Genomic DNA, 15,542 nt, shown 5'->3' on the forward strand with positions numbered 1-15,542 from the left:
ACAGGGTAGGCTAAAATAATAATTTAGTTACTGGAGTCTAATTTCATCAAAACACTTGACGGAGTTCGTTAGTGTGACACATCAGCACCAAAAGAAAGATGACACATGTCACTCTTAACAAATATATATATATAAACTTAAAAATTTATCCAAAAAATAAGAATTTTAGTTTTTGTATTAATCCACCCCCTTGGGGTTTTTTTTCTTGTTTTTTTTTTTGTTTACAAAAATTGTTTAGTTTATTTTTGCTTTAAAAAGAATAAAGGTATTATAAGAATATAATAAAAAATAGCATTTTTGATACATTTTGATAATTTAATAGTTCACTTTAGCACACTTTTCACTTCATGAGGCTATTTTAAAAATTGTTATTAGTTCATTAGGCTTTTTTATATTTTTACCAAAAAAATTATGTACTTTTCACATCTTTATAAATTTGGTTGAAAATAAATGATTCGATCCAATTTAAAGAAAACTATGTCCTTTTAACATAATCACATATTCCCCTAACTAATGTATAATTATCTCACAATACTCATCTGTCATCGTACAGATGCTAAATGATCACAAATACTTGTACGTGGAGGAAGAATCAGATGCTTGTAATTTGATCTTAGAAAATTAATCAAATATTAGTAACATATTACATTATTAAATGTGAGGTCTCAGTGAGGTCGCTTTAACTGGCAAATGGGCATATGTTCTCCACATTATTTATTGAGATTAGAATTCCCTAACTGACCTTGTATTTGGATATGAAAATATCAAGTGCTTTAATTGGGCTTACAGAATTTTCTCCTCGCTATATATAAATAAAGGTAAATGATGGAAGGATACTACCCATAAATAAAAAAAGAGAAAACAAAAAATAATCCAAAAAATATAAATATAAATATATATATATATATATATATATATATATATATATATATATATATATATATATATATATATATATATATATATATATATATATATATATTTCAGTTTCTAGATGCATGAGATGGCATATGTCCATAACCCATGCCCAATAGGGTTCAGATCTCTTGTAAGTGTTTTTTTTTTTTTCTTGAGCTTTAAGTGTGTTATGTTGGGAATAAATAAAAATGTCTATGGCTATATTTGGGAATAAATAATAATAATAATAATAATAAAATATCAAAATAGGTGACAATTTGACATTCATCATCCACATGCCATTGATTATTATTATTATTATTATTATTATTTTGGGTTAAATAGGATACAAGTGGGGTAGGTGTCCCAACAATAAGGCCCAAACAAAAATGCACGGTTAGAAGATAAAACAAACAAATAACTGAAAATGTGCCATAAAATGTCCGGTCCAATGTTTCTTGGAGGAGAGGACGAGGAAGACGAGAGGGGGGCCGTCAGAGATGGAGGATGAAGGTGGGTGGTAGATGTAGGTTTGAGAAACCTTGATCCGACATCCAAAGAAAGCACGTGGATCTCACTCTTTGGAATAAAAGTTCATCGGAGTGAAGCGGAGGTGGATGAGGGTGGAGAAGTTGACGTACGATGGAGGAAGTAAAACTGTAGACCTAACTTGAAAACCAAATAAAGAAAATGAAAAATGAAGAAAAAAGAAAGTACATATAAAGGAAAGTAAAAGAGAAGAGGAATGAGACAAAGTCCATATCTCCTCCGGGACGCGCACAAAGGAGGTGGAGGAGGGTCTCATCGAGGGATTTAAATCATCTCAATTATTTGCTTGAATTTGAAAGAATTTGCGCTGGTAATTGTGAGAGATCATTTGTGCAACTCACATAATCAAATAAAAATTAAGCTGCTCAACCATTTGTTCGGTCGCGTGTATCTTATAAGTAATTTGAGCATATCCTTTATCTTTACCCCGATCAAAACCATTTTTCGCTGAAAAAAAGCTGAAAACTTCTTTCACTAGAAAGATAGAGAGAGAGAGAAACGGACTACATGCCACTATAGTTAGCAGAGGAATGCCACTAAATTTAGTAGAGAATAAAAACAATGTATGGGTCATCTCTGACCGTTGACCAGTCCATCATGCAGTGACCGACTTCCAATATTTACTATCTATATATTTTATAGAATATAATAATTTTTTTTTGTTATAAAATATAATATACTTTGCTTCAAGGAGGAATTTCTAGTCAAAAATTTGGCATGGACATCTATCTTCAAGTGGAAAGTTTTGGGAAGTGACCTACCCACCACTTGAAATTCCAGGAATAAAAGGACAAAAAATCATTGCTTCTTTTTAACGAATAATTTCTATCTAGCATCTAATTTAAAGAAAGTTGGACTCTATTTGTGTACAATCAAAAAAAATAAAAATAAAAATGTGTATTTGTTAGAAATAATTGAAAAACTTTTGTTGGTATAAGTAGGATGTTTACCTACTTATAGCTTCTAAAATACAAATTATTTAGAAGAGTTTTTTTTTTTCTTTTTTTTCTTTTTTTTCAATTCAGTTTATTAAACAGGCATTTATTTTTAGAGTACTTGATTCTTAAGTATATTTTGATAGGATTAACAGAGCATTTGACTTTCGCATGCACTTTTAAGAACAATTTTCATTTTATAAATTATGCAAGAATAAAGTTTTTCTTCAAAATGGGTTAAAGAAAATTCTTCTAATTCAGTCTATTAATTTAACACTTATCTTTAAAACACATTATTTTCACATGCATTTTTAATAGAATTAATAGAACATGAATTTGTTTTTTTAGTGTATTTTTAAAAATAAATATCATTTTAATAGATTGAATTGAATAAATTTCCTCCTATCCAACTAAAAGGAAAACTTTTTCCAATATACGTTATTATGTGTAAAACTGTAGATTACTGAAATTTATCAAATTGAGAGGACACTTTAGATTGTGAATAATCGTGACCTAATTTCCCTTAAATTCATTTTGATAAGTGTAATGCTATATATCCAAAATTTTATTTTATAATTATTTTAAAATGTGGACCGTCTTAAGAATAAAAAGGTATTTTTGGGACAAAATAGAAAATAAGAGATCGCATAAGAAAACACTATACTCTCGAAATCTCGTTTATCGGGCCATCCATTCACGTACATCGAGGAACTAATTCTTATTTCCTGTTTTACCCCTAGCTGTTTTATTTATTTATTAGTAATTAACACATTATTTACATGGTAGCATTAATTTATTTTCATATTTTTCTCTCTGCAGTGCTTCTCTGCTTCCTTCGAGAGACACACAGAGAGAGGGAGAGAGAGAGAGAGAGAGAGAGTCCAAAAAGCTCAAAATTTCCATGGATGCTTTGATCTACGCCCTCCTCAGTTTCAAAGAAATCTCTTAGAAACAAGCCCATGTAAGCAAAATTTTATATTTTCATTGAAAAAGATCACATTTTTATTTGTTTGTAAAACAATTTTGTTCTATATGCACGTGTTTTGTGATTCATTTCTTCAAGTGTTATAAGATCTTCAAATTCCGTTGATGGGTTTTTTTCTCTGTGTGCTGAGAAGTGTATTGGATCCTTAATTTGCTGCAAAATTCTGGGTTCAATGAATTTTTATTTTCATTTTCTTTTGGGTCTTGTGTGATTAAATTATGGATTTTTAATGCGTGGGAGACCAGGTTCAATGGTGGTGGATTGGGATCCATGTTGGATCTCTTGGTTTTTGTTTCATTGTTATTGTTATCATTGTTAGTTGTTTAATATAATATATCTGTTACACTAATCCTGGATTTTTGTGTTTTTGTTTTTCCATTTTTTTTTAGTTTTTCGAGGGTTGCTTGTTTGGAGGGAATTTAGGATTTGGCACATTGCCTTTGCCTTAAAATGTTGGTTTTCTTGAGGTGGGGTTTCATGGGTTGAACACAAAGAATAATGGGTAGTTTGAGCGAAGACGAAGAATATCGATTTTTCGATGCTCAAGAGGATATATCATGGATATCAGATGCAAATTCCGATAGCATTGAGGTATCTGAGGCTAGTTGTAGTTATGATATATGGATTCGGAGCCCAGGAAGTGTTAAAGAGCGTCGGAGTAAGTTTTTAAATTGGATGGGGTTGAGTTTGGATCGCATTGGACGTGAGAATCCAGTAGATGTATGTAGTGATGCACCGGAAGAAGTGGTTGATAGAATTAGAGAGAATAGTGGGGCTGTGTTGAGAACCTTAGGTTTCGAAGGTGAGTTTTATTCGAACCGGTCCTCAATGACTTGTTCTAAAGATGATACGTATTCTTCCAAACAGTGTAGTCCGGGGGAGAACTTTGTATGCAGAGATGGGAATTCCGGTAGAGAAGCAGGTTTGGGTCAGTCAGTAAGGGCTGAAGAGTCGGAGGATACTTCTGTGTCATCGATTTCGTTTCAACAACTGATAGAGAAGGAAGTTGAGACAGACAATGTGGTGGGGTCAATGAAGAGAACTAAGAAGGGTTGGTTGAGTAGATTACGCACCATGGCGTGTGTTGTTGATAGTCAAGGGGATGCCGGTCAACTAAGACCTGGTGACAATGATGCAATTCTACGTTCCAGGGTTCAAAGAGTTAAGGTCCGCCAATGCAGGAAACAGTTGAAAGAACTTTCAGCTCTTTATATGGGGCAAGATATCCAAGCCCATGAGGGTCCAATTTTGACTATGAAATTTAGTCCTGATGGGCAGTATCTTGCAAGTGCTGGTGAGGATGGGATTGTTCGATTGTGGCAGGTTGTGGAGGATGAGAGGTCTAACGAAATTGACATTCCGGAAATAGACCCTTCCTGCATATATTTCACAGTGGATCATCTCTCTGAATTGAAGCCCCTCTTTGTGGATAAAGAGAAAATTGGAAAATTGAAGAGCCTGAGGAATAATACCTCAGATTCAGCATGTGTGATTTTTCCCCCTAAAGTCTTCCGCATATTGGAAAAACCATTGCATGAGTTCCATGGGCACAGTGGCGAGATCTTGGATCTCTCATGGTCAAAGAATAATGTAAGTGATTATTTGAAAGCCAATTTAATTTTATGAATTAAACAAAAATATTATTGATTTCACGGAATGTGATGTTTGTTATGGTGCAGTATCTGCTCTCTTCATCAATTGACAAAACTGTTCGTCTGTGGCAAGTGGGATGTGAGCATTGCCTCAAAGTGTTTTCACATAGTAATTATGGTGCGTTCCTTGATGTTTCTTTGTTTCATGCTAAAATATATTTGGTTAGTTAAGGAATTTTGCAGGGCTGAATAAATATTGGGGCAAAATATCCTGATACTATCATGTTATGTTGGATTTGTTTTGGCCATATGTATTATGTTGTATCTATAGCAATGGTCTTAACGTTATTTTATGATGTGATGTGATGCAGTGACCTGCGTTCAATTTAACCCTGTTGATGATGATTACTTCATCAGTGGTTCGATAGATGGAAAAGTTCGCATTTGGGCTATTCCTGGTTGTCAAGTTGTTGATTGGACTGATATAAGAGAAATTGTCACTGCAGTGTGCTATCGCCCTGATGGACAGGTTTGGGGATTTTCTTGTTCCTGTGACTTGTAGAAAAGGTGATTAATAGTAACTGATCTTATATTAAGAATCTCTTTCATTCTATTACAGGGGAGCGTTGTTGGCTCTATGACTGGCATTTGCCGCTTTTACAATGTATCAGGTATGCTAATTGATAAGCACTTGCACCTCTGCGCTCCTTTGCTTTGCTTCCTTTGTGAATTGTGGATGAGTTGCAGCTGGTATTTAGAAATAATTGTTTATAGGAAATTGACTAGTGGTATGATAAATCTATCTGCATGCTGGCTTTCTAATTTGTGATGATAGTCAAGTGATACTATAATAGGACTTATCTGTATAACATCTTTCCCGGATATCATTATGATTGGTTGACTATGGTTATGCCCTTAATGGATAGTGTAAAAACAATGTGGTTAGATAGTTTTTTTTTTTATTCGGTTCAAGGAGTTTGTCTTATGCAAGTAGAGAATTGTGCATTTATGGTAAGATGTATAGAAAATTAGATCTGTTTTCAGAACCTCCAGTTGATAAGGTTTTGTAACTTTTGTAGTAGATGGAATAGAAGAAAGTAATCTGCTAAGCATGCATGTGGAGTACTCTGAACAAAGTAGCCCAGATACTTCCTCTAAAGTGTGGATATGCTCTTTTCTGATAACAGTTTCAGTAAGAAATTTAGGAGTGTCGGATGGCAGCTTAGTTTAACTAAGCTGCTTAAGATGAATCTGATGTTAATTACATTAGTCTATCAAAAGTAAGTCTTAGCCTGAATTGTATGCTTGCCTTGGCTGGAATACAAATATTAAGTTTGAAGTAGTTTAAGAAAAGAGTGTCATATTTGTTTGTTTTACTTTCTTTCTTTCTTTTTTCAGTTGAAGGATTTGAGTTCTTGTGACTCATTTTAGAAATATTCTCTTGAGACGGAAGTATTTGGGTCACTATATCCCATTCTGGACTTGTTGACTTCCATGGAAAATGCTACCTCTGACACTGGCTTTATAATTATGTTGTAGAATGACCTTTGCATTGGTTAAAATTTGGAGTACCAGTTGAATTAACCAAGTGGTTCTGTTTTGCTTTGACCAGATAATCATTTGCAATTGGATGCCCAAGTATGCGTGCACAGTAAAAAAAAAACACCCTGCAAAAGGATTACTGGCTTCCAGGTAGTTAGTATTTGCATTGTTCTTGGTTTGCTTCTTTTGGTTTTTTCCTTTATTTTTATTCTATACCTTTTCATTTGAGAGAAACAGTTGTCCCTCATTATATTTTATTTTAATTCAGTTTTTCCCACAAGACTCTGGCAAAATAATGGTCACCTGTGCTGATTCACAAGTCAGAATCCTTCATGGGACTAATGTGATTGGCAAATACAAGGGTACGCACTTGATCTTCATCTGTTTTTCATGAATTAATGTTAAATAATAGATTTTTTTTGGGGTCCAACATTGAGGCCCCTTTTGAGGAAGTTTACTGCCTTGTGTAAGTTATGCAACAATTGCTTGTTTTTTAATTAGCAAAATCAGAATTCTATTTTATGTCGAGTTCATGTTGTGAAACCCAAATGACCATACAAAATGGTAGTGTGGAAGCATTGTGACATCTATTGCTGTTTCTAATGAATTATTAGTTTCTAAATTTTCCCTCTTTTCTCTCTCTAGGCCTTCGTAACACGGGAAACCTTATATCTGCATCTTTCACCTCAGATGGGAAACACATTGTTTCAGCTTCCGAGGATTCTAATGTATATTTATGGAACTGCAGTAGTGAGGAAGACACTGCCCTCGCCCAAGCCAAAAATATTAGGTCTTGTGAACACTTCTCCATCAATGCATCTGTTGCAATACCTTGGTGCGGTCTGAAATGTGGGAACTCATTAAGTAGAGGGCACTTTCCAGTCTTGGGTGAGAATCTGGCAGAAAATCTGCCTTTTCCTTCACCTGCTTGTTTCTCTCTGAGCCAAGAATTCCTCTTAGAGTCTTTTCCCAAGGGATCTGCAACTTGGCCAGAGGAGAAGCTTCCTACTTCAAGCCCAATTAGCAAGACATCTGCAGTGCATAAATCTCAATACAAGTTTTTGAAAACTTCTTGCCAGAACACATCCAGTTCTCATGTGTGGGGTCTGGTTATTGTGACTGCAGGCTGGGATGGACGGATAAAGTCATTCCACAATTATGGGTTACCAGTACCTCTTTGAAATATCAGTGGCTTGGCAGAGGGTTTCTAAAGAATCAGAATTGTGATACCTTAGGTTGCAAATTTTCATGTTAGTTCAAACATCAAGTCACTTAACCTTTGTTGTGATACCCCCGGTTGACTACCACATGCTGCAAATCTGATGTTGGGAAAGTGGACAAGTGACTTTTCATTTGGCAGCATCAACCACCATAATAGGTTCTGCTTTGAACATTAGTAGCCATGTGCAGTGTGGATGATCTTGACACTTTTGGGTTTTTTTCCCGGCGGGCCCCTTCTCAGATATCAAGTGTATTATCGCGGATCTCGTTCATGACAAGTGGCATCAGTTCCATGGTTGTAATATAATCCAACTTGGGATCGGCAAGTGGCTGAGGTGAGCTTATCTGGATACTTTGCTCAATTTTGCAACCTGATTTGTTATTCTAAGAAGTTTTGTCTGCCGGCCGGAAAAAAAGGGCGTGAAGTCATGTGTTAGGAGAGCCAATTTGAGATGTTATCTATGGATAATGCTAGTGCATGTGGGGCCTTGTATACCCATTTCCTTTTGCTCTTTAAAAATGCGAGGGGAATCCGAGAGCTGGTGGTTGCAGTTTATTTGGGAAAAAAAATGGTGGGGAACTTGGCCATGATAATGTCTTGGCTGCTTTGAATGATTGAAGTGTTTGTCTGCCATTTCCGATCCGTGCCATGGTAGGGCCAGTTATAACTGGGGGCGTGGTGGCCGGCCATTTTCCACAAAAATGGATTAATTTTCTCACCCTTGTGCTTTAATGCAATACGTTGAATTTGGTTACCAAGGACATCTCTACTCTTTAACTTGTTCACTGCTCGAGTAGCGATCGCTTCTTTTGTTTTTTGCTAACAGAACCTGCAGCTGTCACTCCCAATTTTCAGTCTAACATCACCTTGGATTAGCAGAGTATAACCATTGATATTTATAAGCTCGATGCAATTTCCTCTCGAGTTTAGCATATATGTAACTGTAATTTCCTTTGTAAATACAGATTTTTCGGCACCTGCTTTACTTGTTTATACCTGTAGCAAAATGGTCGAAAAGCAATAAAAGTAAGAAGAGAGTAGAATATGGGTTTTGCACTTGTACTACTTGCGTGGTGAATGATGGTATCTTTCCCTTTGGATTCTCCATGGCACTTTGGATTCCCCACTTTCGACTAAGAACATTTAATATGGAACAAAGTTTTTCTCTAAATTGGTTTGTCCATTAAACTAACGTGCATCTAAAATGCATAAATCGGTGCTACCTGGTTAGGCACCGATGAGAGCAAGAAAGACCTACTTTTGGATAGAAGTAGAATTATCAAGGTTTCAATAATTTAACGCCGTGCCACTTCACGACTAATCACAATTTGACAAGTGTCTCACATGTATCATTAATATAAATTTTTTTTTTTAAAACAAAAAAAAAAAAGAAAAAAGTTAAGGGGGTGATCGAACTATTTTTTTAGCCAAATGAAAGTGGCTGAACAATCTCAAATGGCCAAATGGAGGTGGCCAAACAACCCTCAATGGCTACGGGGATGGTTCGGCCACGCCCTGATCAGCATAGGGTGTGGTCGAGTCACCCCCATTTAAGACTGAAGTGTTCATTTGATTTCATGTTAAACCATATGTCTGCATAAAAGATTCAACCCTTAAATATATTGGGTAGATGGTCTTAAAAAATTTTGTAAACGTAAGAATAGAAAGCTGGTGTTGATATGAAATCTTGGTCTGTGGTTGAGAAAATTATTGTAGGGCAAAGATGGCACGATAATTTAGTTTGGTATATGCCCTTTCCAGTGATGGATTTAGGTTTGAACTTGTTGAGTTTAATACATTTTAAAAAAGTTAAAGTTAACATACCCCATCATAAAATAGTGATGGTGTATTGAGGAAATGAATCTAGAGTCATGAGACAGGAAGTTTGTGTGAAAAGCATAAGTAATTAACTTTGTCGGAGAAGAAGGGGAGGGTAAAAGCATAAACAGGCAGGTCACATGAAAAGAGCAAAATAATGAAACATTTTACAGCCACGGAGGTTGTGCAATTAGAAGACAATAAAGAACAAAACGTATGATTAGTTTCTTGGACAAAAAAATCAGTGTCTTAGGCTTAGCTGTAACCCTACTTAACCTCCTTTCATTGAACACAAAAAAGAATAAATTAAGTGTAATTATAGGACAGTGTATTTCTTTCTTTCTCTTTCTTTTTTTTTTTTTTTTTTTTTTTTTTTTTGTTTTGAATGCGCAAACCACCTTTAGATCATAACTCTCTACAATTATTTGTCAGAATTTAAGAGAATTCGGACAGGTGATTGTGAAGACTACTTATGAGATTCGTCAGACTGAATAAGTGGTTAGACAGCTCAATTTTTATTTAGTCATGTAGATCTCATAAATGGTCTCTTACAATCACCTGCCCAAATTTAATCTCTCAAATTCAAACAAATAATTATAAAGAATCCTAAACCCGCCTAGTTCATGACATACACTCAAACAAATAATTGTAAAAATTGTGTCCATAGATTAGGTAGGACAAGAAGGATAGGTTTTTATCAGCTTGGCAAAGGTAATTTGTTATGGGGATCTAAATGCAAATCCCCGACAAAGAAGCATATCACCATTGTCCCCGCCTGCCATCTATCTACCTTTACACTTTTGTCATTAACTTGTTAGTAGGATCCAAGTACAAGTACACTAATGACATTATTTAAATAAACATTTTTTAACTCTTTGATCAGGATTTTTTTTTTTGGAAAAAAAAAAATGATTGTTGTGGAGACTCATTTGTTGCCGTACAATAATTATGGGATGTGGTTTTTTTCTTGAATAATTATGTAGAAATTTGACTTTCTTTGGAAATGATGTATTAAAAAACTCATTTATATTTATATCACATCAAAAAATTAAAAACTACTTTTATATTTATATCACATCAAACTATTCTTTTAACTAAAACACAATAAACACATTCTAAAAGGCATTAACAAACGCAAGGATAATAGTACTTGTTAAGTAGTGCTCCAAGCCTCCAATAACACTTTAGTAGAAGCCTTCGATAAAGAACATAATTCTCTAAATTGGGTTTGAGAAAATCTTTCAAACTCAGCTTATTAAACTGATATTTATTTTTAGAGTATATAATTCTTATACACATTTTTAATAATAATAAAAAAAATGCTACAAATCATTCTGTTGTCTATTTACTTTACATTTCCGTACATCTATTTTGCAAATCAACTTTTGAATTTACATGTAGATTCCACAAATTCAATAGTTGATTTACAAAAGGGATGGACTGCAAATGGACAGCATCATGATGTGTAACACGTCCCTTTTTAATAAGATTAATAGAGAGAACGTCATGCTTTAAGGAATCGAATTTACCTAACTCAATTTAGAGAAAAACTTTATCGTTCATTAAATGATAAATTTTGTCTTATTTTGTGGTACTTTCAACAGAAATTTTGTTTCATTTGGTAGAAACTAGAAAGCATTGGAGCCCAGATATAGTGAAAGATGTGAACCATTTAATCAAGATGTAGAAGAAGGGCTAATAAGCCCATACAACAAATAAATCAGAGAATTATGAAGAAAAAAAACCCATCATGGTAAGCCCATCTTTGAAACCTTATATGGGCCCGAGAAAGACACTGATATACCAAACTTTTGTACAGGATTGGCCCATTCGCCTATACATTACATAAGAAAAATTATATAATCTATACAATTTTTTTTTTTTTCCCAATTAAAATCTATACAAGTTTGATTGGATATAGAGTTGGAGTTGGAGATTACATTGGTGAATATCTATTTTGCGATAGGCAAAAATGTTTTAGAGGTTTTGAGGTATCATTTTTTATTCGGTCACTCTATAAAGTTTAAATTTTATCAATTTTTTCTTTAATGTTAGAAATTAGAATCGTTATCAAATAGACCCATATGTTTGCCTCCATTAATTTCTAACGATGCGTCTCATTATACCCAATTTGATGGAGACATGTGTCCTTTTAATAATAATTTTTTTTTTTAAAAAAAAAAAAAAACACTTAGGGGGTGGTTTTAAAAGTATTGATATCCCCAAACTTAGAAATGGGAAAATTGTCCTATAATGTCCAAAACCATGAGTCTAATTTTTCATTATATAATTTTAAAAGTATTGATAAGGTACTATCCTATTACAATTTTTACTATAATGTGACATTTGGATGTGAGCAATTTCTAGAAATCTTAAAAGATTATTTCATTTGTTTGCACTCAAGGAAATGGAATTTATGCTCCGTTTGTTTCGGCGTAAAATGATTTCCGGAAAATGATTTCGGTATTTTACGGTGTTTGGTAGGGGCGAAAATAACGGTCAACGAAAATCATTTTCGGTTTGACCGTAAAACCTTCTTTAAGTTTTGGAAAACGATTTACGGTTTTTAAAACCGTAAATCGTTTTCCAAAATTATATTCTTCGTCCTTACACGCACGTTTGATATCTGACTGTCCAAATCCTACAATAGTCGGTCGTTCGAAAATAGGCAGCACCGGTATCCGGCATCATCAAGTCACTGGAATAATGCCGGCGTCGGAATCCGACCACCGGAATCCTGCCGGCTGCCGGAATCCGGCCGCCGGAATACCGCCATCCGCCGGAATCCAGTTGCCGGAACACCGCCGGCCGTCGGAATCCGGCCATGGACAGAAACCTGCCGGAACCCGGCCTGATCTGACCGGATCCGGCCACTGATCCGGCCGGATCTGGCCGAAATGGCCGGGATCCGGCCGGATCTGACCGGATCCGGCCACTGACCCCGCCGGATTCGGCCAAAATGGCCGGAATCCGGCGGGATCTGACCGGATCCGGCTACTGATCCGGCCGGATCTGGCCCAAATGGACGGAATCCGGCGGGATCTGACCGGATCCGGCTACTGATCCGGCCGAATCTGGCCCAAATGGCCGGAATCCGGCGGGATCTGACCGGATCCGGCCACTGATCCTGCCGAGATCCGGCCAAAATGACCGGATCAGGCCGGATCTGACCGGTCCCGGAGGTGTCCTGCCGGAATCCGGCAATTTTGGCCGGATCCGGCCAAACATGTTCGCCGGATTCCGGCGACGGCGACCGGTCGTCGCCGGATTCCGGCGATAGTTGCATTTTCCCTTTTCGTAATTTTTTCGTGCGAACCAAACGCCGAAAAATATTTTCGAGAAAATAATTTCTTTTGAAATTGATTTCGTCGAAAATATTTTACGACGGAAACCATTTTACGTCGAAACAAACGGAGCATTAGATGTTGTACATACATACCTGGATTCCTTACCAACTGTCTTTTACTGGGAATGTCGATTCATTTATAGAGAGCTGGGAATTCACATTCCCTTAACATTGGGAATTTATTTATTTTTAACAGACAAAAATGCCCACATTCCCATGCCCATTATTTTTTATTAACTAGACGCGCTAAACATTGGCCTCTAGTTGATTAACTTTTTCACTTTTTTATGCTAATATTTGGCTTTCTTTTTTAAAATTGGATATTGTTATGGCTATATATACTACAAAAGTTAGACCATGTGATCATTTTTATTTTTAATTTTTAATGGTACTTTTTGAATTTGTTTTGAGTCTTTTGACCATTTGTGAAATATGTATATAAAGTGAAAGAAATATTTTATTCCAGAAAAAACATAAATGAACAATTTTTATTTTGTTAGGGATGAAAAATAAAGAAATTAAATCAAACAATATACACAATTTATATATAGGATAATTGCACCATTGGTCCCTGTGGTATACCATAATTATTTTTCACTCCCTATGGTTCAAAAAGTTCATATGAGGTCCTTGTGGTTAGCAATAATTACAAATCGATTACTGAAGTCAAATTCCGTTGAAAATTTTAACATATTCTGTCAAATGCCATGCCAGCGCTACGTGTCGCCATCTTATTGGCGACATGTGGCGCTGATGTGTAGGGCTAACAGATTCCGTCAAAATGGTGGACGAAAAATCGACCGAGGGAGTAAAACGTAATTATTGCATACCACAGGGACCTCCCATGAACTTTTTAAACCATAGGGAGTGAAAAATAATTATGGTATACCACAGGGACTAACGGTACAATTATTCATAAAAAAAAATACTTATTTTTTTAAAACAAAAATAAAAGAAAAAAAAAAGAAAAAGAAAAAAAGGAAGGCAAAGGGGTGGCCCAATGGCCACTCCCAAGCTTTGGGGAGGCCGCGGCCACCCCCAGAGGTGGTCGGAGGTGGCGCGTGGCCACCCCCATGCCATTGGGGGTGGCCAGGCCACCCCTTTGCCTTCCCTTTTTTGTTTTCTTTTTTTTTTAAAAAAAAAATGTATATTTATTTATTTTTTTAATAAATTTTTATTAAGATGGGCACATGTCACCATCTTATTGGCGACACGTGGTGCTGAAGTGGCATTTGACAGAATCTGTTAAAATTTTTAACAGAATTTGACTCCAGGAATCAATTTGTAATTATTGCTAACCGCAAGAATCTTCCATGAAATTTTTGAACCATAGGGAGTGAAAAATAATTATGGCATACCACAGGGACCAATAATGCAATTATCCATTTATATATTGATAAATGAAAGAAAAACCACAGGTTATATACAGTTTCTTTTTCCTTGTCATTTTTTTGTTTAATTTTTAAATACTTTCCTATCAACAACTTTATGCACTTGAAAACAGAAAACAAAAGAGAGATAATATTTTGGAAAGAATAAATAATTCCTATAAGATGCATATGAGTAAACCAAACATGGAATCTCATATTCCCATAATTCTTAATTATTTACACATTCCCGATAATTCAAATTCTCTTACGTAACATTGTAGGAGAAGAGAGGTGAGGTGTGAGAGGAGAGAGAATCAAGTTTATGATTATAATAATAATTGGGAATGCTACAGGGCTTTCTAATGCATTGAAAAATACTATAGCATTCTCAATGCTTAAAAAACCTATTGAGAATTTGTTGCACGTGATTTTTTATGATTTTTTTAACATATATTTAGGAAATTGAACCACCTATAGGGTATTTGCTACTAGTACTATAAGGGATTGTAGTAAAAGTTATATTACCCTAACGTGGCTAGCGAAGTAAGTAATACATGTACTGTCACGTCAATTTATAAGGACTTGTAGTAAGATGTATAGTACCCTGAATATTTTTCATAATTCTAATATGAATCAAGATTTTAGATATTCTTTCGCAAGCTGGGAATGAGGTTCTTTTAAAGGTCGTGGTCCAAGTCATACCCACCTATAGCATGGGTGTTTTCCAATTGCCGGTTGCCCTATGTAAGGAGCTTACCAAGTTGATGCATAATTTTTGTTGGACTCACATGGCTAATAGATCTCAAATTCATTGGATGAGTTGAGAGAAAATGGGGAGATCTAAATCTATTGGAGGTCTTGGTTTTAGAGATTTGACTCTTTTTAACAAGGCCTTACTAGCTAAACAAGGGTGGAGATTGCTTCAGGATCCAACTTCTATGGTTGCTAAGATTCTACAAGCAAAATATTTTCCCAACTCAACTTTCTTGCATGCCAATTTGGGTTCAAAGCCTTCCTATGTTTTGAGGAGTTGGTTTAATTCAAGGGAATTCTTATTGCATGGAATGATATGGAGAGTTGGAGATGGGAATTCAATTTAGGTTTGGGGTGACAGATGGCTGCCCAGCCCAACTTCTTATGCAGTCCAATCTATCCCAAATGTTATTTCTCCCAATGCTAAAGCTACTGAGCTAATTGATGTAGAGTTAAAAGGGTGGAATTCCAATCTTATAAAGGAGGTCTTTGATGAGAAAGAAGCAAAGGCCATATGCCAAATCCCTCTGAGT

General features: G+C 35.4%; 1 protein-coding gene across 1 annotated transcript; it reads left to right on the forward strand.

Annotated features, from left to right (window-relative positions):
* The first annotated feature begins 3,177 nt into the window (after positions 1 to 3,177).
* LOC133857033 (uncharacterized) lies at positions 3,178 to 8,778 on the forward strand. Its single transcript, XM_062292136.1, has 8 exons — positions 3,178 to 3,342; positions 3,756 to 4,956; positions 5,046 to 5,136; positions 5,330 to 5,487; positions 5,578 to 5,629; positions 6,571 to 6,650; positions 6,769 to 6,862; positions 7,146 to 8,778. Exons 2-8 carry the CDS (start codon positions 3,865 to 3,867, stop codon positions 7,679 to 7,681), a joined length of 2,103 nt encoding a protein of 700 aa, XP_062148120.1. The 5' UTR covers positions 3,178 to 3,342; positions 3,756 to 3,864; the 3' UTR covers positions 7,682 to 8,778.
* The last annotated feature ends 6,764 nt before the right edge of the window (positions 8,779 to 15,542 follow it).

This window comes from Alnus glutinosa, chromosome 1, assembly GCF_958979055.1.
Source record: "Alnus glutinosa chromosome 1, dhAlnGlut1.1, whole genome shotgun sequence".
Lineage (NCBI taxonomy): Eukaryota > Viridiplantae > Streptophyta > Magnoliopsida > Fagales > Betulaceae > Alnus > Alnus glutinosa.

Bases quoted from the DNA above. Each gene is read 5' to 3' on its own strand.
- LOC133857033 (XM_062292136.1), top strand. From the start codon at position 3,865: ATGGGTAGTTTGAGCGAAGACGAAGAATATCGATTTTTCGATGCTCAA. The intron at 5,488-5,577 runs GTTTGGGGATTT...ATTCTATTACAG, and splicing joins GCTATCGCCCTGATGGACAG to GGGAGCGTTGTTGGCTCTAT. The intron at 5,630-6,570 runs GTATGCTAATTG...TGCTTTGACCAG, and splicing joins CCGCTTTTACAATGTATCAG to ATAATCATTTGCAATTGGAT.